The following is a 25208-nucleotide window of genomic DNA, read 5'->3' as shown; positions in this document are numbered from 1 at the left end:
CATGGTCAGGCATACAGCATATAAAAGATAGAGATGTGATCAAACCATTTATTGCATGGAAAACTTGAATGCCACTGAATTGGTGATTTCAAAACTGTATTCTGCAGGGATAACAGGAACACCTAGATCCTCAGCAAATATTGAAATTTCTCCTGTATCATGGCTTTGATGTTGCTGTTCTTTAATCTAAAATCCTACTGCTTAAATCTGATTACAAATGTAACTTTCTAAGAAAAAGCTATTTCAAGAAGGAACCTGTGCTAATAAAGGACAGGAAGATTATCCACAAAGTTATAAAAGTTAAATTTTGGAATGTCGTTTCTATCCCAACACTTTCATGATGGAATGGTCTTTTTGCAGCCTATCAAGTAACATTTTCAGTTTATAAACAAGTGCAGATCTACATTTGGCTTTGCTTCCTATGAATCTAAGAAAGAAAACACTACAGTATTTCTATACACAATGGCTTCCGTGGCATTGGCTTCAGATGACAGGTATGATTTGCCACTGGAAGATTGTAGTAAAAAAAAAAAATAATTAAACAATAGAAGCTTTAAAGGCTTTCAAAAATGACCAAAAGCTGTTACAAATCATCAGTTACAAACTATACTACCTCTAAGGGAAAGCAGCACACTGAAGATGTGCATTAAATCTTTTTCCACATTCAGTACTGTGAATATTATAAGAGCAAACTAACATCTCCACACACCTGAAGCACTTACAATATGAAAGTATTCTATTTAAATGCAAAAAGCAAAGCTTGTTTATAACTTTAAAACAGTTAAAATATCTGGTGTAGATTCTGTGTGTCCATTTTAAGAAGTCTCTTTACAGCATTTGAGGAACTATAATTAAAATGCTCTGTCTCTACATCAAAAATGTAACCCACTAAAAGGGCTTTGCAAGGATCCACTGTTCCAGTTCATAAAGGCCACAGAGTTGGAAGCACAGTAAGTCTAAAGAGGAAGAGGATGAAGAAATATTCAGAGAAACTGTAAAGTTTTCAGGGACGTTTAGTTGCAAGCTTATCCGTTACTGGATTCCGTCAGATATTCTTGCCTCCAGAGATCCAGGACATGTACGTGCAGACTGGCTGGCTGCTGTTGTTCCATGTGACACTGAGATCTGTGACATATCTCTTCCTATGATCTCATTCACTAGAAAAAAAAGGAAAAAAAAAAATTAACTGTTTTTATGTCTTCCGAAAGGCAGACCTCATCACTGTATCTATCTCTTTCAAAAAGAAGTATTTCAGTGCTGAGCCTTGATGCAGTTAAGTAACAGAGGATTAATGAGGAACTTAATTTCAGTAACAGTTGAGCAAGAGAGGGGAGGAAGTCCTCTTTTCTCCTAGTATTACACTTTGCACTTAGCATAACCCATATTGGAGAATCCCCAAAACACTTACATACCTAAGCACATATATATTCATGACAATGAGGTAACTGAAAGGCACAGCATAGGTGTCTCCACAGAACTCCTCCCATTCAAGGGTGTTACAGGCACAACAAATAACTCCAGCAATTCTTGTCTCTTTCAAGCTACTTACAGAACCTCCTCAGAACTTGGATTTGGGTTAATAGAATATTCTTTTTAACACTAGATACCTATTTAATTGGCCAGTTTTCTGAATACTTCCATCTCTGAAACTGCAGTAATAAAATCCTCCTTCGTCATCAGTCAGCTTTTCACTAGTGAAGAATTAGGATTGACTAACAGCAGGTCACATCAGGTTGTGTGTCTGTGTATGTGTCAAATTCAGCAGAGATCAGTCAACTGTTACTATTTACAAGTGATGGACAGCTGGTGAATATGACAAAGCAGCTCTTAAGTTATCAACAAACGCCAATTTTGAAGTGGTATGCTAAAGCCTGGGTAATTGACTGCAGTCCAATTGACTTTCGAAGATGACAAAAATAATTATTTTAATGCATATGCAGAAATACAGGGATATAAATGTCTATTTTACTTAATGGGCAATGGTAAGTTTAAGAAAAAGGAATAGTATTTTAAGTGGAGATGAAAAAAAATCACATTAAATAGTAATGACAAATTTCAGATAAATATTAGATGATAACCAAAATATAAATTATTTAATAGAAGAGGCAGTCAATCCTGTTGTTTTCCATGATTGCATGGCATTAGGTATACAGTATCTTACACAGCAGGACTATGAATTGCAGTAATAAAAGAAACACCCTAATATGAGTTTGTTTGGACCTTCTATAAACAGGCATTTAATGGGATCCTTTTGTTAAGTAAGGACTATTCCTAATAAAAATAAGAACTTTCATTTTCGTAGTAAGTTGCTTCTGTGTAAAATCTTAGCAGATTTGGAACCTAGACTTTCACTCTTTTGTTCTCCATTGGGTAGCTTTACAGAACAATACTGATATACTTCACCATCCTTCTTAATGCTTTCTTCATTTTCCATAGCAGGATTTAGGCTTCCTACTAACCATTCCTGTTTGGTAAAAGCATAACAAAAGTAATCTAAAGGTAGTATCAGTTGCTCTTAATGTTTATAGAGTGTTCAACAGTCTGAGCTGTGCCTTTTGCTGCAGCACCAGCATATGTGTCTTGAAAGAAAAACCAGTAATACTGTGAATGCTCTGAAGTATGCATAGCGTACGTAAAATCCAACTCTAAAACCAAGTTTTGCCTATATTCTTTTAGTTTACTTAGGAAATCTTTAAAATCATCTTATGTCGTACACCCGCATGTAACCACGGAGGAGGCACTTGTTATCTAAAGGTCAATCAACGGCAATAGTGTTCTCTTGCATGAGTGCAAGGACAGCTTGTTAAAAATACACAATATTGTAGCCCAAAGGCTCAGACGGTTTAGATGAGCTATGTAGTAACCAAATCCCTCGAGCATCACAAGCCTTAAAATCTATTGGGCTTCAAAAAATCTTTCATTTAATGAACTTAACTGTTACTATGGTACTGAAAAGTGTGTAACTTCAGGTAGGATACTCTTTCAAGTATTTTTATTAAGCTAACACGATGCATAAATAAACAGCTGTTAAAAACCAAGACTTTTTGTTTTTTAAACAAAATTTTGATGTTCACTTCCAAGAACTATGTTCCACTGGTTTCTGTTGGGCACTCCTAGTTTGCTCTAACCACAGGACCTCTTGCAGCTATTATCTACTCTATGCGACCAAACAATTGCTTTGTGAAAATCAAATATTGCAGCTGTTCAGTACTACTAAAACTTTGATGAGTGGTACAATAAAAACCAACATTAAATAAAACCACTTTCTATATTTTGTAATTGGATGGTTACTCCCTCTAAGTTTTGACAGATGACATGTATATGTACTGGCAACCTCAGGGCAAACTGGTCTATACTGTTGCAATGCTTTGGAGTTCCCACAGGCAAAGGTGTTTAACTGATCAGCATGTAGCCATGTGGCAGTAAACACATGTTACATCACGTTACACTGGGAATACAATAGCTGCTCATGTGGTGCTTTATTTGCCAAAGTTCTGCATAATCCATTAAGTAGAGTATGAAATTAAAGTTACAGGTTAGTTTGTGTTGTATTTTGTTTTTAAAACAATCATCAGTTTCTTTACAAGAAGCTCAGTGCAATGGCTCTGTCACACCTTTCCTTTCGCAGTTGGAGAACTTTTTTCTGGCAACATTTTTAGCATGTGGCCAATACAGATTTATTGGGTTTATTTGGATTTACATTAGAAACATCTACCACTTGTTAGGGAAATGCAGTACCTGGTCTTTTTCCCAACAGAAAATTCTACTGGAGTATTTACTTGCCACAGTGATTTTGTGAGGACTGCTCATTTATAAACCCAATCAGTATTCCAGTGTTCATTTGGTTTTTTTTAATTATTTTAATGTGTATCTCACTGGGTGTTTGTCAGATCACCATGCAGGCCTAAATAAAAGGCCAGAGTCCTTTTTCTGCTGTGTCTGGCAAAGGTGTTTTTCCACTTTTCACAGACCATAGCCACCTGCCTAACATACCTCCTTATTGTATACCTTCCAAGTGCGTCCATTTCAGCCGTCTGGAAATCTGTAAGCAACAAATGGATGGGGAAGCCTGCAGGCTTAGGAAGCTGTACATTGATTTAGATTATGTACAGATGATGCTAAAAGTGCTTCAAAGAAAGCCCTGTCTGCAGAAGGCAGCAGCTGAGATCAAAGCACTCCAACCTTTGTGGAGCAGCGGCCTGGCTGCTGCGCAGGACAGTGCTGGGTGCTGTGGTGACAGGCTGGTGGCAAGGGCCGGCTGTCCAAGGGGATGTGCCCAACACACTTGGGAGGTGTGGAAGGGATGAGAGAGAACCTGTGGAGTCCTCAGCTAGCCTGCAGGCTAGCAGATGGACAACGGGTGTTTAAACCAGGAGAGCAGCTTTTCCAGAGAAGGCTGGTTTTTACAGCCTGACAAAAACATTGTAAAGAAGCCATACTGGATATTTACCAAAATTAGGCAGCCTGGAAGTCCTTTGGAACAGCTCTCTGAAGGGCTGTACAACTCAGCTTTAAGGCACCAAATCCTGAGATGCCTCCATTTATCTATCTAATTGGGAAACATTTAGCATTACATGAAGGACATCCTGTGTTTACCAGCATTGGCATAATTAACTTGTCTTCCTGACAGTGGGGTAGCATAAATAAAAGAAGTTTAAAATGTTAATCAGGTAGTCAGCAAGAAGTGTTAAAATCCTGCAAAGCAATGTACAAGACTGGGGATGAAAACATACCTATTGCATTTTCGTTTTTGTATTAATTTGTGATGGAGAAAAATTGTATTTTTTTGAAGGCTTAGATAAAAATTCAAAGGTTAGCATTTGAATACAGGATATATCACTTTCTTCCACACAGAACATTTAGAGGTCTGTGATTAAAGCTGAAAACTTAACTTATGAGCATAAGCATAGGTTTTCTGTAATGTTGTCTAGTAAAATCCAAGGTTTTAGGTGACAAATTGGGAGAGGAAGTCAACTGCAACAGTCCTGAGCAAGGACAGAGCTCAGGCTATATCAATGATGTGTTAGAAACAAAAGAAAATTTCTTTTCTATACTTCCAGAAGAACACTTATCCCACCTTTCCTATTTTTGACTACGGGGTGCATGGGCTATGCTGTCCTAGAAACACAGCTAGAAAGATTTCATGTCTTTGTGTTTAACCTTAAAAGCCATCCAGATAGCAACTAGATACTGGGAAAGCAAGATGCATGGTGCTTTTAATACACGCCCTTATTTTTTTATAGCATTTCCTTTCTCTCTTCAGCACAAGTTTCTAGGGGAAGGCTGCAGAGATTGTCTGGGATTCAGGAATGCACATCTCAAGTTTGTTGCTGAAGTTCTGTATGGTCTGTCTGCCAGGTTCATTTGTGTTAGTTGTGTAATTCATACTTCTGTTGCCTCTTCAAAGAGAACTAATCTCATGGGATTTGAGATGGAGGTTTATAGTTATGTGGGAAGGACCTTGACTCTTCCAGTCTACTGCCTTCTTCCTGCCCCCAGATTAAATTCCTGCCTGTTGGGTATGCTTAGTGTCAGGTGGTCTGAGTGCTAACCCCATGTCCTGGAGCTCTACTGCAAAGAGATGAGGCTCCAGAAATATGTTACATGCTAGATTTTACACACTTACAATTGTTTTGGATGATCAGTGGCAAGTGCATAGGTAACAACAAAAATGTTATCAAATGATTTACATACTACCAGGCCAGGTTGCTAATCTTAAATAATGGCTGGATCAAAGCAAGAGACAGAGGGGTGGCACACGCCATACTGCATAGAGGTGTGGCAGATTCTTCCACTACAGAAGTGGTAATAGCAATTGGAGAACTTGTTTGCCAGAAATGGCATGGACCGAACAGCAATACAGGGGTGTTTTATTATTTTATTTATATGGAGTTGTGAAATGCAAATGATTTTAACAACTTTCTTGTGTCTATTTAACTGACCTCTCTGGCAGTTATCCCAAATTTGAGATTTTCAGCTGTTACTTTATTTGCAATAGGTTTACTTTTTTCTTCCCAGTGTTTACAGATTGTGTAAGCTGGCTGGCAAATTTATACCAATAGTTAAAAATAGATTGCACAGAACAGAACTGAACATGGTGGGGAGAAAACCTTCTGCTACAGCCAGATTAGATTTGACCTGTCAATACTAGTGATACTGTAGTCTTGTATCACAAAGGGATTTTTTGTGGTGTTTCCCTTTTGTTTTGTTCTTCCTCTTCTGTGCTGTGCTGAAAAGCCCTGGAGGTCAGCTGGAGGCTCAAGCCCCTATAACCTCTGACAAAAAACGAAGCGGCACACTAACCTCAGTACCAGCAGAAGAGCAGAGCAAAGATAACCAGCTCCAGCTTCTGGATCTGCTGTCAAGCTTGTAAAATCGGAGCAACCACCAATTCTGTTTGACTGGATTGTTCCCACTGTTTTGATTTCACAGTGTTCTGTTTGCTTTTTAAGTCCTTACTGACTGCACACATGCATGACAGCCCAGCTGCAGAGCTTGACAGAAAGCTGGGTCACAGCTCCTTAGAGGCCTTCCCCCACCTCCTTATCCTCAAAGCCAGGGGCTTTGCTTCTTGTTCACTCAAGGCTCGCGTGGGACAGCTGACAATTACTGTTCCAGCTGTTTGCTGCTAGAACAGCCAGACTGGTCATGGAGGATCTCTTAAAACCTGCAATTTGCAATTCAGAGTTTTAAGGTAAACTAAAATTAGGTAGAACAGCTCAGCCACCTGTGCAGTGAGCAACACACAGAGCTAGGGGTAGTGATCTTATCAGCTGTTCTGAGAGATGTGTCCTGTGAGCAGTACTGACCAATCTCACCTATAAAAGTTATCCATATTAGCTGACTTGGACAAAACGAAGCTCTTGTATTATGAAGCATGACAGCATCATGAAAGCTGGTGCTTTTAACAAGAAGTTGCTAAGTGTTTCAGATACATTTAAAAAAACTCCACAAATCTAGAGTATCCAGTGCTTAAAAGAGGAACTAGTGCTTTGATATGTTTGTAAGAGCTATGCTTTTTTCCCCACTGGTCAATTCTACAATATTGCCTGAATTTATTCTCTCAGTATGAGACCAATCTGTAATCTGTCAGTCAACTTGTACACCTCTTCTGCCTCACTGAGTATTTTACAGTAGGATAAAAACACATTTAGATGAATCACGGTCTCCAAGATAGGCATTTAAAGTTCTAACATCAGAAGTAAAGGCAGTATCTTTCAAAATAAAATATTTTAAAATACAAACATGCTTCTAAACTGCTCTGTACTTAACTCCCACTATCTCTGACTGCTAAGAGAAAAGTATTTTGTACTTTTTTGTACTTCCACAAAGGAAAATATAAGCAACTCCTGAACCTGCAGGCCTTTCTGGGAATAGGATAAGTGACCTCTTTTCCCTTGCAGGAAGCTGGTAATCTATAATCAGCATTTATACTTTCTACAGGAAATAGGCAGTTACGAAGCATTTTAGGTTTTCATAGGTCAAAAATACTGCCTGAAAACCTCCATGGATAACTACAACAAAACCCTGTCAAGAGTAGACACCTAATGAAAACTCATCATGATGTGTCTGGAACTTCCCCAGGATGTTCCACTAACCTCCAAAATGTGTTTGTTCTAGGGAATTCCTGAGCCAGAGACAGTATCTTTGGCACCGAATGGTTCCAGCTGGCTTTTTCTCCCTGGGGTCTTTGAGGTCCATGCAAAATTCTGCCACCTGAAACATTCTGAGACAGTAAATTCCGAAGTTTAACTAGGGATCGCTGTAGCAATGCTTTGTATGTGTCGAGCTTGCTGCCTGGTAATGTGGTGGACACTTCTATTATTTTTTTTCCCCCAAGAAGTACTTTCCATCACCTTTTTCCATGCCAGCCATTAACTTTATTATATTTGGCATATTCTCATTCATTTTTCTGGCTGCAGGGCCCTAGTGTGTTCAGTATTATTTCTGTACCAAATCTGTGGCTGGGCTAGGTGTCCCCAACCAAAGCACCCCACAACACAACATGTATGCATCTAATGCTTCTGGGAAATCAGGGGCGAGATGTGGGCACATACAGAGCTATAGAGTAGCATTTGTTCATTCTCTGCTTCCTAAATATTCCTAATATTTATTTACCTTTAACACTACTGAGCAAACTTTCATAAAATTGTGCATTTTAAATTCAAGACAGCTTTAAAGGAGAACAGTTCACAGAGCTTGTCACTGTATGTACGGAATTAGGAAAGGGTTTTTTCCTTCCTTTACCCTAATTTCCACTTCTTTAACTAACTGATTTTCTTTAATCACGAGGTCTTCTTGTAGAGATTTCCAGTCAGTGTGGGTTTGTTTCACTTCTCTCAGTCTCCAAACAGCAGAAGTGTCACATTTACCAATTTCCAGTCCCCCAGCTCCAAATCATATTTAAGCAAGAGGTTATACTTTATAGATAATAGTTTGACTACTGGTTACTCAGCCGCTGTCTGGCACATCATTTAGCTGAGAGGAACTGTCACTGTCTGTTGATGTCTTTGTTCTGAAACCCTTTTACTGACACTTAAAGAGTGGCTACAAAGGAGATGGAGATTCCTTTTTTACAAGGAGTCATATGGAAAAGACTAGGGGTACGGGGACAAGTTACTCCTGGGGACATTCCAACTGGACACAAGAGGAAAATTTTTCACACAGAACAACCAGTGACTGGAATAATCTCCCCAGGGAAGTGGTGGATTCCTCAACATTGGACACTGAAGGTTTGGCTGGACAGGGTGCTGGGACATACAGTCTAAGTGTCTAGGTCATGGTTTGCCTAGTAAGGTTGGACCAAATGATCCTTGAGGTCCCTTCCAACCTGGAATTCTATGACTTCAACTTGACAGATACTGTAACATGTCCCTTTTTCAAAGGACTTTGGCATGAGGATCTGTAGTTCCTCAACTCTGAACATCAATACAAAAACCTTTCTAAATTCACCTATCTAACTTTAAGTGAATTCCTGATTTGTCATCTGTTGGCCAGGTTAACCCAACACATTAAACCTACTAATCTTCATGTTCTCTTCTGTTCTCTGCATTTGGAAGCAGTTTGTAGTCTCTCTTACTGCAGAGTAGTTGTACACTTCATCTGAACTATTATAAATAGTTCTCATACTGCTCACAACTACTTTACCCTTTTGAACACCTGTTTTTTCTTAAGTTTTACTGCTTTCCTATAGTTCCCCTTCTGAAGTTCATCACAGCCTGTAATGCTGAAACTGCTACTAAACAAAGAACGGTTTATTTTCTTAATTTTTTTTTTAAGCAGTTCCTGTATGGTCCTTTGGACCAAATAAAGAGATGTTTCCCCTTGTGGGTTCTTCTCATGACTTAGTGCTCCATGAAGCAGCCACCACACTTACCCATTCTATAAAGGATGACTCAAGTACTCCATTAGTATATTTCCTGTCTTTGCAGATTGGCTGATCTCCTCTCGCACATGATAAGTTACAGTTGCTCGCCTGTTCAGCAGTATCATTTAGAAGCTATGCTCTTCCTAATTTAAGCCTGAAAGCTGAATCTGGAAGCATTCCGAACTAGTTGATACAGTCAGCTTGTCTGTTTGTTGCCAAGCATTCTTCAAGGTACAGAACCATTCTACTAACATTCCTGAGTGAACACATCTCTTGTATTAGTAACCACACTATCTTGACTATTTTTCTTACATCGCATACCTAAAATATTTTAATAGTGCCACATGTCTCAATGGTGTTTCTCAGATGCTAGCAGTTGTGTGTAAGCATATTTCTCTCAGGCCTGATCTTCTGTGTGTGTGCTCTTTTGAAAAGGGACCTGTTGGTGTACGTTTCATAATTCCGAATTTGGGGGTTGCCAACCTGTGTGTCACTCTAATTGAGGATACTGGTACTTGGGGGTTATTTTATTATTAAATTGAGTTTTTATTTTTCAAGAACAACCGGTCTTCAACAATTATTCTGTATCTACCTGATTATGAGTTGCACAGGACATAGTCTAGAACACTGAAATAATCTAAGCCATAACTGCTATCTTACTAATTGATTTGCTGTTTCAACATGTAGAAATGTCAACTAGTTTTGCCACTCTGAACAATAGCTACTCGCTTTACTAGTAACATTTTGATATGTAAGGAAAGCAGAACTATATCACTGTTTGGAAAGGTGGTAAAAGACCAACACTGTGATTTTAGTTTTGTGGGCAAACTTAAGATCAGTCTACACATTCATTATGTGAGAGTTTTACACAGGCTACACATAGAGTTTGGTCACTTTCCTGGTTACAATCCCAAATCAACTGTACACTTACAGGTATTCCTGTTTAAAAATCTATGGGGAAAGTAAATTATATGTTCTTATATATGGGGGGGGTGGGGGAGGGAAGGGTCAGTATAGTTCTTTGGCATTTTAGGCATGTTTGTAATAAAGTGAAAAACACTTAAGAAGAATGAATATAAACACAACCACGACCAATATACCATGCATCAATTTCTAATATCATTATTTAAAAGAGAAACATTGCGTAATTATCTCCTTTACATGTGAAATGTGAAGCTGAAAGCATCTTAAAATAAATCCAGACAATCCTTCCCCTTTCAGGGCACATTTAACTAGAAATCTATTTATGAGTCTGTATCCCAAGTACTTGGATTGACAGTGCACAACACTGTATTCCATCTACTTAAGTTGACATTGCTTCCTCTTTTTAAAAAAGGGGAAGCATTCTAAATTTCTCACAGTTAACTGATCTGGCCACTCTACAGCCTTGTGCATATCTGGCTTAAGATTTTCATATCCTCTTCTGTTGTTGTACTAGATCCTACAGCACTCAGGAACTTCTGTGGCAGCTACGTATTCTTTCAGTGGGGATTTTTAGTGAATGAGCGTACACCTGGTTCACAGCTTCTGAATTTCCAACTATTTCAGAATACACAGGTGTGTGATTATGGCAATACTTAAGTATTACATAGAGCTGTTCATCTGTAGACGTTAAGGCTAATAAAACACTTTCCCCTTTCCTTCGTGCTCCAATTTCAAACATTGAAGCATTTCAGTAAGAAGACTCACCCTCTAGATTTTCCACATAGGAGTTGGACATGAGTGCTGAATGTTGAGTCCATTTCTCTGTTGAACCTGATGGCTGGTATTCCAGGTCAGAGATAAAACTGTCTGTGTCAGAGAAGAAGACAGACATAACTACTGACTGGACTAAACCAAGACGTTACAGTTCACTCAACCAGGAAGTGACTTTCAAATTTCTTTTAATAGCACTAACTTTAAATACCCACTTTCATTCACAGCTACTATATACGTCGACATAAGTAACTATTTATAAATGATCAGAGTGCCTATTAAAAACAATATAACTTATTTTTCAGTTAGCAGCCAGAGCCATAAAGGTAACGGTTAATATTTTTGGATGTCTGCCTAGTTGTATCATGATGGATTTTATACTACATAAATTTCATTTTAGCATGTGTGTTAGTTTAGAACATTCCTTCTGTGATTTTCTCAATCTGCTTTACTTACTGTGGTCAAATTAAATGTGCTTACGTCCCCTGACAGCACCTCCACTGAACAAGGCAGGCAAAAGAGTACTAGCAAATAACACCTTTTTTTTATTTTTCCTGCCCTTTCACCAGAGGCAACCATTGCTACAAACACATTAGCTTTCCCTTTACTTGTCAGGCTGTCTGTGCGTTTTGCCCCAGGTACTGATCTGCAGTCAGGCCACACACAGGCTGAAGTGTTGGAAACCTAAGCATGATCTTGGTAGAGGTGGCTCTGGAAGACTAAGGCAATGTGAGAAATCAGGGAGGAACTAGAGAACTGTACTCTCTCCCACTGTTTTTTCTGGAGGAAAAATGCATGTACAATAGTGTATTTATTACTTTAACCATCAGGCACGTGTTTGTTCAATTGGGATCTGTGACTATGCAGAGCGTGCAACAGTATACAAGGCTGGGTTTGGGTTTGAGTTTTTTCCCTGCCAAAGAGAGAGCTGCAAGTTTAGTACATCAGGCTTTAATACAATTAACAAAATTACTCTGAAAGCTGGCTAATTTGTGCCTTCTGGGTAGAGCGCACATTTGCTTTGCTGGCATGATTTCTAAGCCCTGCTTATGGGTGACTCCTGAGAGAATGAAAGAGTCTATTCTTACTTCCTCCTGAAATTCAAGCAGTTTATATTACTTCTTTGGATGATGACTTATACTTAATTGTTTAAAGTGTAAAGTTACATGTACTTAAACAGAAGTGGAAAGCATTATCTGGGTTTCAATGAAAATGTCCACTGCCATTTTGAAACAAAGCAGTAAATAAAGGACGAATTCTTGCCAAATAATAGCAGATTAAGAAAATAATGTTTTCCCCACTAATTATGATACAACCAGCGAGAAAGTGACATTTAAATAAAGACCTAATGAATCCAGTGAAATGAGTGGAAAACTATCTTGGGATAAAACAAATAAACTTTTACCAGCAATTCTCTTTAAATCTCAGGCTTTCAAAGGAGCAGATGACAAACAGTGACAAAAAGCTTCTAGAGAGGACAGTGGAGTTAATTAGCTCTTGTAAGCAACAACCTCTGCACCATGAAGTCTGTATAGCTTAGATGATAAGGATTATATGTCACTTTAGCAGAGAAATATGATTTGAAGCAATTTTTCTAATCGATTTTTATATAGAGGGACTCTGAGGTTCTTGCATATCCTAATGAAGCTGCTGACAGCATCAAGGTTTTGCTCTTACAAATCCCTGACAAAACGTGTCATGCGTAACACATCTCCAGTCAGCACCTTCTGCAATGAAGCATGCACTTGCCTTGGGCACCCAATATTTGTTGTTTGTAAAACATGGTAAATAAAGCAACAGCTTTTTAAAAGCATGCAATATAGCATAAAGATTTTGTTCAACATGCAATGAAGTTAATAGAACTTGTGGCACGAGATAAATATAAATTAAAAATACCTTTCTACCTCATTTCACAAACATTTGAGAGAGGTTTTTACTTCCTTAAGCAATACTATAATGTGTTTTGTACCTGAAGAATATAACACTAAAATTAAAGCTATTACATTGAAGTAGAAATGAAGAAAACTGACATCCTGTAGATCTATCTATTTAACTGGTAAAAAATTCATGCTCTTATGAATCACTTCTTTGTCTTGGTTCCTCCCTTAAGTAAAGAAAGGCTAAGAAAGACTTTAATTTCTCAATTATCTCCACCAGATTTGGGTCAAAGCAGGAAGTCTAGTTAAAATTAACAGTTCTATTAACAGTCAGTTCAAAAAGCTGCTGGAGTTACAGAATTTTCAGGATCAATTCCTATAGAAGCCAATTAACTTTTTTGTAGCACTACTTGGATAAAAGTTTAACCTTTCTTTACTGCTACTGAACTGAAGCAGGATATGTGAGTAATGGGACTTGGCCTGAAAGATGTACTGGTTTTAGAAAAGTAGACCCCAAAAATATTCTAGAATGCAAGATTGTTTGCAGTGGCACTAGGGGTTTTTAATATGCTTTGCAAAAATAAGTTTGATATAATTGTATGGCAGATCACATCAACTGTCTAGGTTTTGCAGTATTGCTGCATCCATCTTGGAGTTTGTGTGGCTCAGAGGACAGGGGAATGAATTGCTGTATCTACAGGTAGTGAGGATCAGTTACCCTCAAAGAACATCATGGCTAGACTGCAGTGCACACTTCCTGGGGGACAAGCCTTTGTTTGTCAACTCCAGATGGAACTTTATCAGCTGCATTCATGTGAAGAATCCCTGCAGCTACGTCACAGGGGTTAGTGCAGTATATTTAGCCTGGTTTTGACTCCACATGACCAGCAACTAGTACAGTGTCAACTTTCCCTAAAAAAAAAAAAAAACCAAACCAAAAAAAAAAAAAAAAAAAACCAACAAAAAAACAAACCCCAAAAGGCGCTGCCAGGCTATATTTAACCCTCAGTGCTCTCTGCTGCAGAGCAGCCAGCTCATTCTGCTGGTCTGTGATCAAAACCAGTCTTATGGCAGGCTGTGTTTGCAACAGCAAACTATTGAGGATATGGTAGGCTGCCTTGCAAGTTACCATCCCAAGCCATAGAACAGGGTTTCTTTGAGAATTTCAGGTCCAATGCCAACTTTACTAAAAAGTACTTTTTTTGTTCAGTTTTGTTTTTTAATTGACTGATAAAATAAGGCTGTTTGAAATGCTAGGAGGAATGAAGTTTTCCTGTATATACTGTATTTATAGCTACATAGACAGGCTGAATGTGCCTGCAGAGTCACAGCACAAGCTCTGCAGTTACTTGGTTCAGTAACAAATATCCCTGTTCATATCATCATTATGTTGCCACACTGAATTTATGTATCACAGTGAACCACCTCATTTCAGTCATATATTTACCCTTTCTCTCATGCAAGAAGATAGACAGCCTAACATAGCAATTATAAGGCGTAAGCAATGTAGCTGGAGGACAAGGGCAGCATGAAAACATCTAAGTGTACTTTAGCTGGTGTCACCAAGGCATGCCTAATGCCTTCTAGTTCCGCTACTATTGTGTCTGCACCATGATGTAGATATGCCACCTGTGTTCACACAGTAAGTTTCTACTCTTGTAAGTCTTAAATGGGAATCTTTTTGCAGTGGTGCAACCAGTTGAGCTTACTTTGAATCAGTTACAAAGCGTTCTGTGGCTCTTCGGGCGATAGGAAGTTTCATACATTAGCTGCTCATAGATGGCTGAGGATTTATCTGAAGTTCTTTACACATCAGCAGTCTCTGACTGGTCTCCTCACCAGGTGCCTTGCTGGCACACATTATGAACACAGTGAATGAATCTACTAAAAGATATGACTGTAGCATTCTTTAACTGCTGTCAGAGGATAACATCCTCTTCACCTTTCCTCACTGTTCCAACCTTTTTCTTTTAATCTACTGCTCAGTCTGGATCTTTCTCTGGTTCATTTATAACACCTACTCATTTCTAAAAGTAGGTTCCCATTCTCTTCTGCCATGTTTCAGGTTCTGCCTTGTCACCTCACTCAACCTCAACACGTCATGCTTATCATCTTACTAAAGAATTTATACTAGTGTAATTTTTGGGAATGTGTGTTATCAACAGGAATATCCTGAAGGTTCTGTGTACAACGTAGGCTAGAGTTCTTGTCACACAAATCCTTCCAGGCATGCTGCAAGATGCAACATTTCGTTCCATGCTTAGGAAACAGTAAAAACCAAAAACTGGTGTTGCAGACAAACATCTTAAGTTGGAGTTGTATTAGCAAGAAAATAGGGTTTTGAGCTGCTCTCCTCCATACTAAGCTAGATTTTAGCATTTGGTATTTTTTGTGTTTCTGTAAATCTTCAATTCTCCATTTGGCAAGATGCTGCCTTAATTAAAAATTACCTGTTAATGCACACATTTAAAATATAGAAAGAAATACAGTCCTTCTCTAATACTTTCTTATTAATTACTACTGTAAATCTCCACAAGGGAAGCTGAAGCTACAATAAAAATCTATCTGTGAAGGCACACAAATTTTCTAGCAAAGAGCAGAATGAACTCTGAGTTTCCCAGCAAGAAAATTCATCAACTGGAGAGTTATGAACTATTAAAATGAACTATTAAAATGAATCAATGCAAATGGCTTAGAACTCTACATGGAGTACGTCTGACAAAGCAGACTTACTGCTTTATGTACACGAAACTGTTAGAGGATTTCTAGGTATGATTTATAATAAATCCACATACTGGATTTTCTAATCTTCAGATTTATGTAATGAAGATGCAATGAGTAATAAAATATAAGAGGATTAGTAGAAGGTCATCCTGATTTGCTGAATACAGCCTAACATAATACCTTAAAAATGGTTAAGTACAGTTGTATACATTAGAAATCTCATCACCATAGACAGCCATGAAAATCAAGGTAAACCCACTCCTAAACTGCAAAACACAAGAGATTAAATTTTAGATCAACAGTATTAGAACAGATTTAAATCTAAAACTTGACAGCAGGATAGGTAAACCACCACACAAGGAGCACTCTTCAAAAACAGAGTGGAGAAATCATGTAATTAGGCTGAGTCTATCTTTGACTTGCCTTTTTTTGAAGTGAGGAAAAAATGGGACCTTATCACAGAATCATAGAATGGTTTGGATTGGAAAGGATCTCCAGATCATCTGGATCTCCAGATCATCTAGTTCTACCCCACCTGCCATAGGCAGGGACGACTCCCCCCCCCCCTGCCATAGGCAGGGATGTCTCACACTAGACCATGTTGCCCAAGGCTCTGTCCAACCCGGCCTTGCACGCCACCAGGAATGGAGCATTCACCACTTCTTTGGGCAACCCATTCCAGTCTCTCACCACCCTCACTGGAAAGAATTTCTTCCTTACATCTAATCTAAACTTCCCCTGTTTATGTTTAAACCCACTGCCCCTTGTCCGATTGCTATAGTCCCTGAGGAACAGTCTCTCTCCAGCATGCTTGTAGGCCCCCTTCAGATACTGGAAGGCTGCTATAAGGTCTCCACAGTTTCTCTTCTTCAGGCGGAACAACCCCAACTTTTTCAGCCTGTCTTCACATGGTGGGTGCTCCAGCCCCTGATCATCCTCATGGCCTCCTCTGGACTTGCTCCAACAGCTCCATGTCCTTTTTATGTTGAGGACACCAGAACTGTACACAACACTCCAAGTGAGGTCTCACAAGAGCAGAGTAGAGGGGCAGGATCACCTCCTTCCACCTGCTGGTCATGCTTCTTTTGATGCAGCCCAGGATACGGTTGGTTTCTGGGCTACAAGCACACACTGAAGCCAGCTCATGTTCAGTTTCTCACCAACCAACACCCCCAAATCCTTCTCCTCAGGCTGCTCTGAATCTCTTCTCCGCCAACCTGTAGCTGTGCCTGCGACTGCCCCAAGCCAGGTGTATCTTAGGGGAACATACAACAAAAAGAACACAGGATGGATGATGGATTTTGGAAAGGACAGAGATCACCAACTACCTGACTCTAGGCATTTCAGTTGCCTTGTTTACACTTATTTGCAGCGCTAAATATTCCCTGTCTATACAGGGAGCTGTTAGCCTGAGGAGCTGGGCAGAGGGCAGACTTCCTGAAAAGGTCCAACATGGGGAGGGCGGGAGGAGGAGGAAAAGCAGAGGAAACAAATAAAGAGCAACAACCTGTCCAGTCCAAAAGTTTACCAGCTTGTGCAGATTGACTACTGCAAAGACCTAAGCAGAAAAAAAGTACTGTTTTTCAGAATACCTTTTAAGTAGCATACAGTAGAAATTACTTAGAAATTGTGTTATATTTCAAATGTTTTCTAAAATATCATTGAAATTTCATATTTAGGTGTCCTCATGCATTTTGATCCCTTGTTTCTTCAAGTGAATTAGAAAGTGACTCCTGTGGGAAGCAAGTATGGGAATAGGGGGAGTCAAACGAAATTCAAGGTGGAGATGAGAAAAGCCTAAAGACATCAATGAGATCCTGTTGAAAAACAACGGAAGAAAGAGCCACATAAACCAGTGGGGGAAAAAAAGGTAAAAAGTGCACTTTGCGCAGACACCCAGGCAGAGGATCTGCATTTAAATGATGTAACTCTTTTTCACTCCTAGTGAAAAATGCTGGTCATTAGCAAGCATGCCTGGCTCTGCAGAGCTGTAAGTGGTAAATCCAGATGTGTTACACCTTCCAGGAGATGCTGGATCAAGACTAATCCAGATGCTCTTGCCTTGAGCACCTATGTATGAAGCAGCTTTGTAGTTCTGCATTGAGTAGTGGATATGGGGATTTGGTGTGTTTTGAAGAAAAAAGCCTGAACAGGCAGTAGGATTCACTTTTAGGAGTCTTGCTTAAAAGGATTTAGGCAGCTACTACCCAGAATGTGTTGGATGGGTTTTTTTTAAAAGAATTTTAAATCCTACTCCATCAAGCCATACAGCTTTAATTCGAGGACTAATTTTGGCTTGAGGTAGCACTTTCATACTACACTTAAATTTTGTTAAATATTCTTAAAATATTTTATTTTCTTAACAAATACAATATCTACTATGCTGATTTGGAAATAATGCATGTTACTTAAAAGAAAGATTATTTATGCTGGCAGGGGTTTTTTTGAGGTTTTTTGTTCACTTTTTTTAAGACTACTGACTTAAATATTTAAGATCAGTAATCCAGACATGATTTATACAGTTCACAGTTGGCTTTGCCTTAGTATTATTTTAAGAGGTTTATTTGCCGTAATTGCTAACTCTTAAAAACCTCCTTTCCAACTAAATACAGCTTCAGTTTTGATATATTATTTGGGAGAACATACTGTATTAACATTCATTTATACATGCAATTATGTTTGGATTTTTTCTGTAAGTGTTACACCATTAATGCAGAATAACTGATTTGCTGTTTGTGTCTAGCTCAATCTGTACAGAAACTAAAATTTGATTACACACAGAAGAAAAATTTTGAAATTATTTTTTACAGTGTAGTAATCATTAGAGACATTATAAAAAAGTGTTCCTGCCCAAATGTGGTTTTTATTTAAAGCTGATTAAGCAGAAGAAGGAATTACTCATGCTGAGAGAACTGAGCAGCTCGTTTCTTGTCAACTCTGCCCTTCAAGATTATTTGAATAGTAGGTTTCAGACTAAAAAAAGGTTTAAAACCTTGTTCAGGTTTCCATATAGAAAGTTTAAGAAGATCTGATAACTGCTGACTGAACTATAAACTTCTATAGCAAGAATTATTTACAAAAAGAAATCAGTGAAATTGCGGCCATCTGACTCGTGTATTGATTATACTTCTCTAAGCTACTAGGAAGTGGTCATGCTCTAAGTATGGCTCTTGCACATTTTCCCATAATACCATGTCTTTGTCAGCACAGAAACAACTAGTTCATGTCACACTGTTAAGCAATGGGAATAGTTTATAAAAGCAACTAGACTTTGTGCTTTGGGGGGAAAAAAAGTGGCTTTCTTTCTACTGTCCATTGATTTTAATCTTTGAACCAGTACAAACTGCCAAGATGCTCATAAATGCCAAACACTTCTGCTTATGTTGTGAGAAGTCTAACTACTGTATTTAGTAGTATTTTACTTACTTCTACACCTTTTTTTTTGTGGGTGTGGAGGGAAGAAGGATGAAAAAAGGTAGGTTCTAACGTGACGCTTCTTGAAACATTTGATTTTTCTCACTCTCTAGCACAGAAGTAGAAAACGCTGTTTCTTTTTCCATTGCATTGTTTCATAAAGCCTTGCTGCTCTCCGCTCAGCAAGTCCTTGATAGAATCAGTCTCTTTTTTCCTTTCTACATAAAGTTGACTGATAAACAGTGTTTCTAAAAAGAGAGCTTTGTTAATTAGGGTGGCCATTTAACTGAAAGTCTAACTATATTAATTTCTCCAATTTTCTTCCTAGTAAGCTGTTCCTTTAAAAGCATTTCTTACTTAATTTTCTTCTACTGACTGGAGACGACAACACCAAAGCTCCATTTAAGCAAGGAACTGGGACTGACATTTAACAGATGGCCTACACTTATGTCTTTACACTACTGCTGATGCAATTAAGTAATTACTAGGGATGACTAAAAAAAAAAATCCCCAAACTCAACAAACCACAACAGTTAAAGCTACTGTAAAAAAGAAGTCCTTGTAAGATTCCCATCATCAATACCAAACAGCTTTTACACACCTTTTAAGGCCAGGCCTTCTGTTCTTCCAGTCCTATTAACATGACATGCTCTTTAAATTGCTTTGCATCTATGCTTCAAACAGTCTGACGTTTAGGATCTGATCTCTCTTTCTTTTTCACTTGGTTGGACATGTTCAAGTATTTGAAGCAGAGAGCTTTACAGCCTGGCCTTTAGCACTAGAATGCCCTTGTTCTGTTGGTGTTAAACAAGTGAATTTCTCAAAAGGGTGGCTAGAGTGCTAAGGAGAAAACAACCAACCTCTGTGAGCAGAGGTGCTGAATGATGACAGCAGATCTACAGAATGTCTGTGAAGAGACTAGGACAGTGACAAAATGTCTGTGAAACATTTTCAAAAAACTAGCCTGCCCTTCACAGCTGAGACCCCTTCAAGAAACAAGACTCCCAACTACATTTATTGCAACTTAGGATCATAGAATCATACAATAGTTAGGGCTGGAAAGGACTTCAAGATCATCTAGTTCCAACCCCCCTGCCATGAGCAGGGACACCACACGCTAAACTATGTTGCCCAAGGCTTTGTACAACCTGGCCTTGAACACCGCCTTGAACACTGCCAGGGTTGAAGCATTCACAGCTTCCTTGGGCAACCCATTCCAGTGCCTCACCACCCTCACTGTGAAGAACTTCTTCCTTATATCTAATCTAAATATCTAAAGATATATTATTATGACTCTCACTGAAACCTACCAACAAGACAAGCAAAAAAAGCTTCAAATTAATTCCTATACCTAAAGTGTCAATGTGTAGGGGTTAATCCTCAAGCCCTGTTTTATGACAAAAACAAAGTCTACGGGCAAATTAGACTGAAGTACTTGAACTGTGTAACTACAGACTTACATCAGTTTTAAATAAGTTGTTGCTTTGGACACAAAAATATGATTCCATTTTGATAACACAAATCTACTGCTGTGAAGTGGAGTGTGTTCTAAACAAAACAAAATAACCCTCCCACACCCACTCTGTAGTTTAATGTAGATTATGTCCCAGTATTAAAATATTACATCCACTTACCATCATCTAGTGTGATGTCTTGGAGTCCTATTGTTTGAAAATTCAATTCTCGATCTTCAGGTTCTGGTTTAATGTTAATAGCTGCCCCATCTGGCGAGAATGGAGATGAATCGCATGTGGGGTGGTGCACAAGGGACGATGCTGCATTCAGACCACCCAGCGCCGGACTGTGTGCTTGAGGGGAGTGCTGTCCTGAGTGACTTACAGCAGCTGGTGGGGGAGATGAGGCAGGTCCTGAGCTAGGAGACTGGTAAGGCATAGGCTGGAGCTGGGGTGAAGAAGGTCCAGATAGCGGTGAGTGGACCAAAGGGTGGGAAGCTGTTGGGGATGGGGATGAAGCGGATGCTGGATTTGTAGAATGATATGGGACTTGCTGCAGCTGGGGAGAAGACTGCCCAAGGGAACGACTCATTGCAGATGGGATGGAGCCCTGGCCAGCGCTTGGACAGTGGTATCCCATCGATGGCAGGTGAGAAGATGACTGTCCTGAATGAGCTGGGTGTGCTAGTGGGTGTCCTGCTGTACTCGCTGTTGACACAGAACCTGGGCCTGAAGAATGAAACTGCATCGGTGGTAGGGCTTGGCAGCTAAGATTTATCAAATGAGGTACAGCTGTGTCTTGCTGAAATGAAATAGCATCGAATCCTTGGCTGGAGGCAGAGTTCATAGGAAGACCAGACTGTCCATTGTATACATCATTAGACTGCATAGGCTGGTAAGAAGGCCTCACTGGAGGAGCTGATGTTACCTGAAAAGACTGAACCACAGCAGGAGCCAAAACATGACATTCTTCACTTGGACTAAGGTTTCTGCCTTGCATATGTGGCAGGTGGGATACTGCTGAGGTCACCATGGCTGTGTATGGTGGTTGAACAGGACACATGAGGCTCCTGGGTGGCGTAGACAGTAAATTGTCATGAGGATGCCCTTGCTCTGGTGAAGGCAATTGAGTTCGGATAGAATGCAGGCCCTGAACATTGCTTGTGTGAGGCAGGGCCAAAGATGGAATGGCAGACAAATCCACCTCATCCCTGTGCTCTTGCTTCATTATAACTGCAAAAAGTAAAACACTGTATTACAAACCCAAACCATTTTTACCCTGTGACAAATATACAGAAATTGCTACCAGGCTTCAAACTCTCCTCAGCCTCAGAGTAAGACTACTGCTGAACTTTAGCAACACCATTATGAACTAGTCAAAGCTGTGTGCGTTGTTTTAACCACAGCAGCTGTTTCAGCATATCCCCCAATTCCAGTGATGGCAACAATTGTTCTTATAATACAGCTACAAACTGACACACTTTGTTACAGTGGTGGCTCATGAAGACATACTGATTTTAAGTACAAATAGTAGAAAAATGCTAACACTCTTAACTCCTAAGTACTACTTTATAAAATACACTGTTAAATGAACTGCTATATATCTTTATAGATAAAACGGATTTTAAAACATTTGTGCAATAATAGCTGCAGTTATAATTAAATTTGCTTTTTATTTAAACAGTGTCATTACTTAATTCCATCATTTAAATAATCTAAATACGTAGGTTATGTAGAAAATGTAGTTTTAAGATGTATTCTGTAACTATTGTAGGAACTGATATTCTTAAGAATGGTCGAAAAAGACCCCATAAACCTGACAACACAATTAACATATACTTAGCGTACCACATACCTCGCTAACATGCTTGAATTACACATGAAGTTAAGTAGGTAATTTTAAAGCACAAGTGAGCAAAATTATTTTAAATCGTGTAAACTAATGGAAGTTGGCTTTATCAGCACACACATTAGCTTTGGGAAGTTCATATTAGTATCTGTGTCTGTCTTGAAAGACTCTATCAGATATCTTATTGCACATCCTCCAAGCAGTACTACAGGCTCTAGCCACATTTACTGGAACCTTGTGAACTCTAACTACACTAAGCATGTATGAATTTCTGAGAAGAAAGTACATGGCAGGCAAAGGAGCAGGCTTTTTTTTTTTTTTTTTATCCCAAATCTTCTTTGTATCTAAACCTGGTTTGGGTGGTTGTTTTTTTTTTTGACATTTGGGGTGGTGGTGGGAAATGCATAAAACCTGTTCATCTATGATCTCACTGTCCTCCATGTCATCACTAGGGTTACTTAAAGAGCAACTTCTGAGATTCAGCATCATTCTTAAAAAGAAGTAGAATGCAAACTGTTCTGTAAAAAGTGTTAACAAAAAAATACCTGGCTGTAATCACAGCACTGTAGTTTATTGCTCTGAATTCAGATTTTCAATTCGACAAGCTTAAGTAAGTTGTTTTACAAACAATTCAAAGCTAGTCTTACCTACCTGTCAAAAGTACAAGACTATCTGAATTACTTTCAAATGTCTACTTTAAAACACAAATTAAAATGCAACTTCTAAACTTTTTATTCAATACCTGGTGTGTAAGTAAAACGTTGAGACTGGCTTTTTTTCCTCTTGCCATTGCAGAGATAAAACTGCACCTGAACTGCAGCTGTAATGGCTTTGTTATGGTATGGAGGGATTTCAAGTATGATGTTTGCCTGTACAAAAGTTGAAACAAAAATCTTTTACATATCAAATGCAAATGAAACTGCTAATAATTACAGAAAACTAAAACACTTATTGCAAAACTAGAGCACACTGATATTCTGAAATTGGTAAACTTCAAGTTCATGTGCATTACACAGTAAACCAGTACTATAAGCAAACTTTTATTTGGAGACTTTTTTCTTCGTTTAAACAAAAATGTTCTGAAAGCAATACTTTTAATTAAACAGACACATCATCTAAAGGATGCTTTATCTGCCAGAACATAAAAAAAAATCTAGCAGTCAAAAAACTGCACTTTGGATCATTTAGCTTTTGAGAAAAATTTCAATACACTAGAAATTATTTGTCATCTTAGCAAAATTATCATCAATTTTCTTTTCTCTATTTCTTTTTTCACCGCATTCACAACAAGGATGCTATTTCCAGTTCCTTTACAGCATCATCTTAATGGCTACTTTATAGTATTAAGCCAATTTGGAAGTCTCCAGCTGTCTGTCTCAAATAGCCAGTGATCTACTTCACTAAATGAAGTCTAAATTTCAGAACAACAATGAAGATGTCTAGTTTCTCATTTTAAAACAGAAAGCTTTCTAAAGTAAGAAAAATTGTTTCTCACCCCTTGACACTTTTCCCTCATTATTTTCCCTTCTACCTCCCATTGAGGTCGTCCATCTGTTGAGATAAATTTACAAGCAATTCAAGCAAAAAGCATTTTCTGAAACACTTACATACTTAATCTTAAAAATACTTAAATAATTAATACAAACCTGCATTTATTTTTAGTCATAAAGAGGCCATGCAACTGACAAAGATACTGTATACAAAGGGTGAAGTACAGAGATGCTTTAGGAGTTTCTACAATGTCCACAAGTTGACTGTTGTACAGGATTCTGCATTTGAACAGAAGCTGCTGCTTACATTCAGTTACAGTCAATTCCAGAGCAGGCAGTGTGCACCGTTAGTGTACAGAAGGATTTTTTTTTTATCCCATTTTTCTAAAAACCTTTTTGAAAGGTAGCTAAATAACTGCTAACACCTGCAATTATCCAACAAACATGCTTATGACTTCCAAGTCAAGTCACCGGGTGAGAGATAACATGGACCTTCATGCGCATACCCACAGGTTATACACGTAATCTGAAAGACCCTGTGGTTCAAACATAGGGCAAGCAGTCTGTGTTGTGAGGTGTGAGGGAAGAAAATCACCCAGTAACCCTCTCTCTGCTCTGACCTTGCATAACCCCTCAGCCTGAATGTAATGCTCAGCACTCTATTACTGGTTTTTGAACGAGTTTGTCAGGCAACCTATCAGCTAGCAAAAGCACCTCTTTAACAGGCATTCATGCTGAGTGTTCAAATACATCATTACCTAAAACTCCCAGTTACCTTATATTAGCTAATTAAAAAAGATCCAGCTCTTTTACTTAAAATACGTAAGGAAACAATGTAGAAGAATTAGACTTGGTTGCCAACTTTTCTTTTTAATGATTTACTTTTGCTACTGTTTTCCCAAAAGTTCAAATCAAGTATTCAAGTCACAACAATGATAATTTCAGCTGTTCAAATATTATCCTCTCTATATTAAAGGGACAATCAAGGAAGTAAAGGAACTCTAGGTATTAAGACAGCTAGACCTAAGTGCTCAATGATTTTGCATGCATTTTAGCCTAAGTAAGAAATATTAAGATCAAGTGTATATCCCAGTAGAGCTATAGGACCAGAAGGAATGCTGAATTAACAGAACATCTTTTGAGTAATACGTATGTATGTACCCGAGTGTGTGTATAACACAAAGCTTAGAAAACTTTCAATACATTCACTATGTCTGGTTGTAGTAAACTAAAAATTAAAGTATTTAATAGGGTTTTTTTGGTGTTAAATTCTCTAGTGTATGGAGTTGCATCATTATAAAAGTGATAGAAGAATCACAGAATCATAGAATGGTTTGG

General features: G+C 38.5%; 1 protein-coding gene across 1 annotated transcript; it reads right to left on the bottom strand.

Moving 5' to 3' along the window:
- Positions 1 to 700: 700 nt before the first annotated feature.
- LOC104409874 (nuclear factor of activated T-cells, cytoplasmic 3-like) lies at positions 701 to 23931 on the bottom strand (the record flags this gene model as incomplete). The annotated part of the gene is given in 6 exon segments (XM_010019882.1): positions 701 to 1157; positions 11057 to 11090; positions 11092 to 11158; positions 20712 to 21764; positions 23123 to 23249; positions 23876 to 23931. Coding segments are annotated over 5 exon segments (1334 nt in total), but the record flags the coding sequence as incomplete, so codon positions are not given.
- Between the last annotated feature and the right edge of the window lie 1277 nt (positions 23932 to 25208).

This window comes from Nestor notabilis, unplaced genomic scaffold (genome assembly GCF_000696875.1).
Source record: "Nestor notabilis isolate BGI_N333 unplaced genomic scaffold, ASM69687v1 scaffold12690, whole genome shotgun sequence".
Taxonomy (NCBI): Eukaryota; Metazoa; Chordata; class Aves; order Psittaciformes; family Psittacidae; genus Nestor; species Nestor notabilis.
Note: the sequence above shows the minus strand (reverse complement) of the source record. Positions and strands in the feature narration are given on the sequence as shown.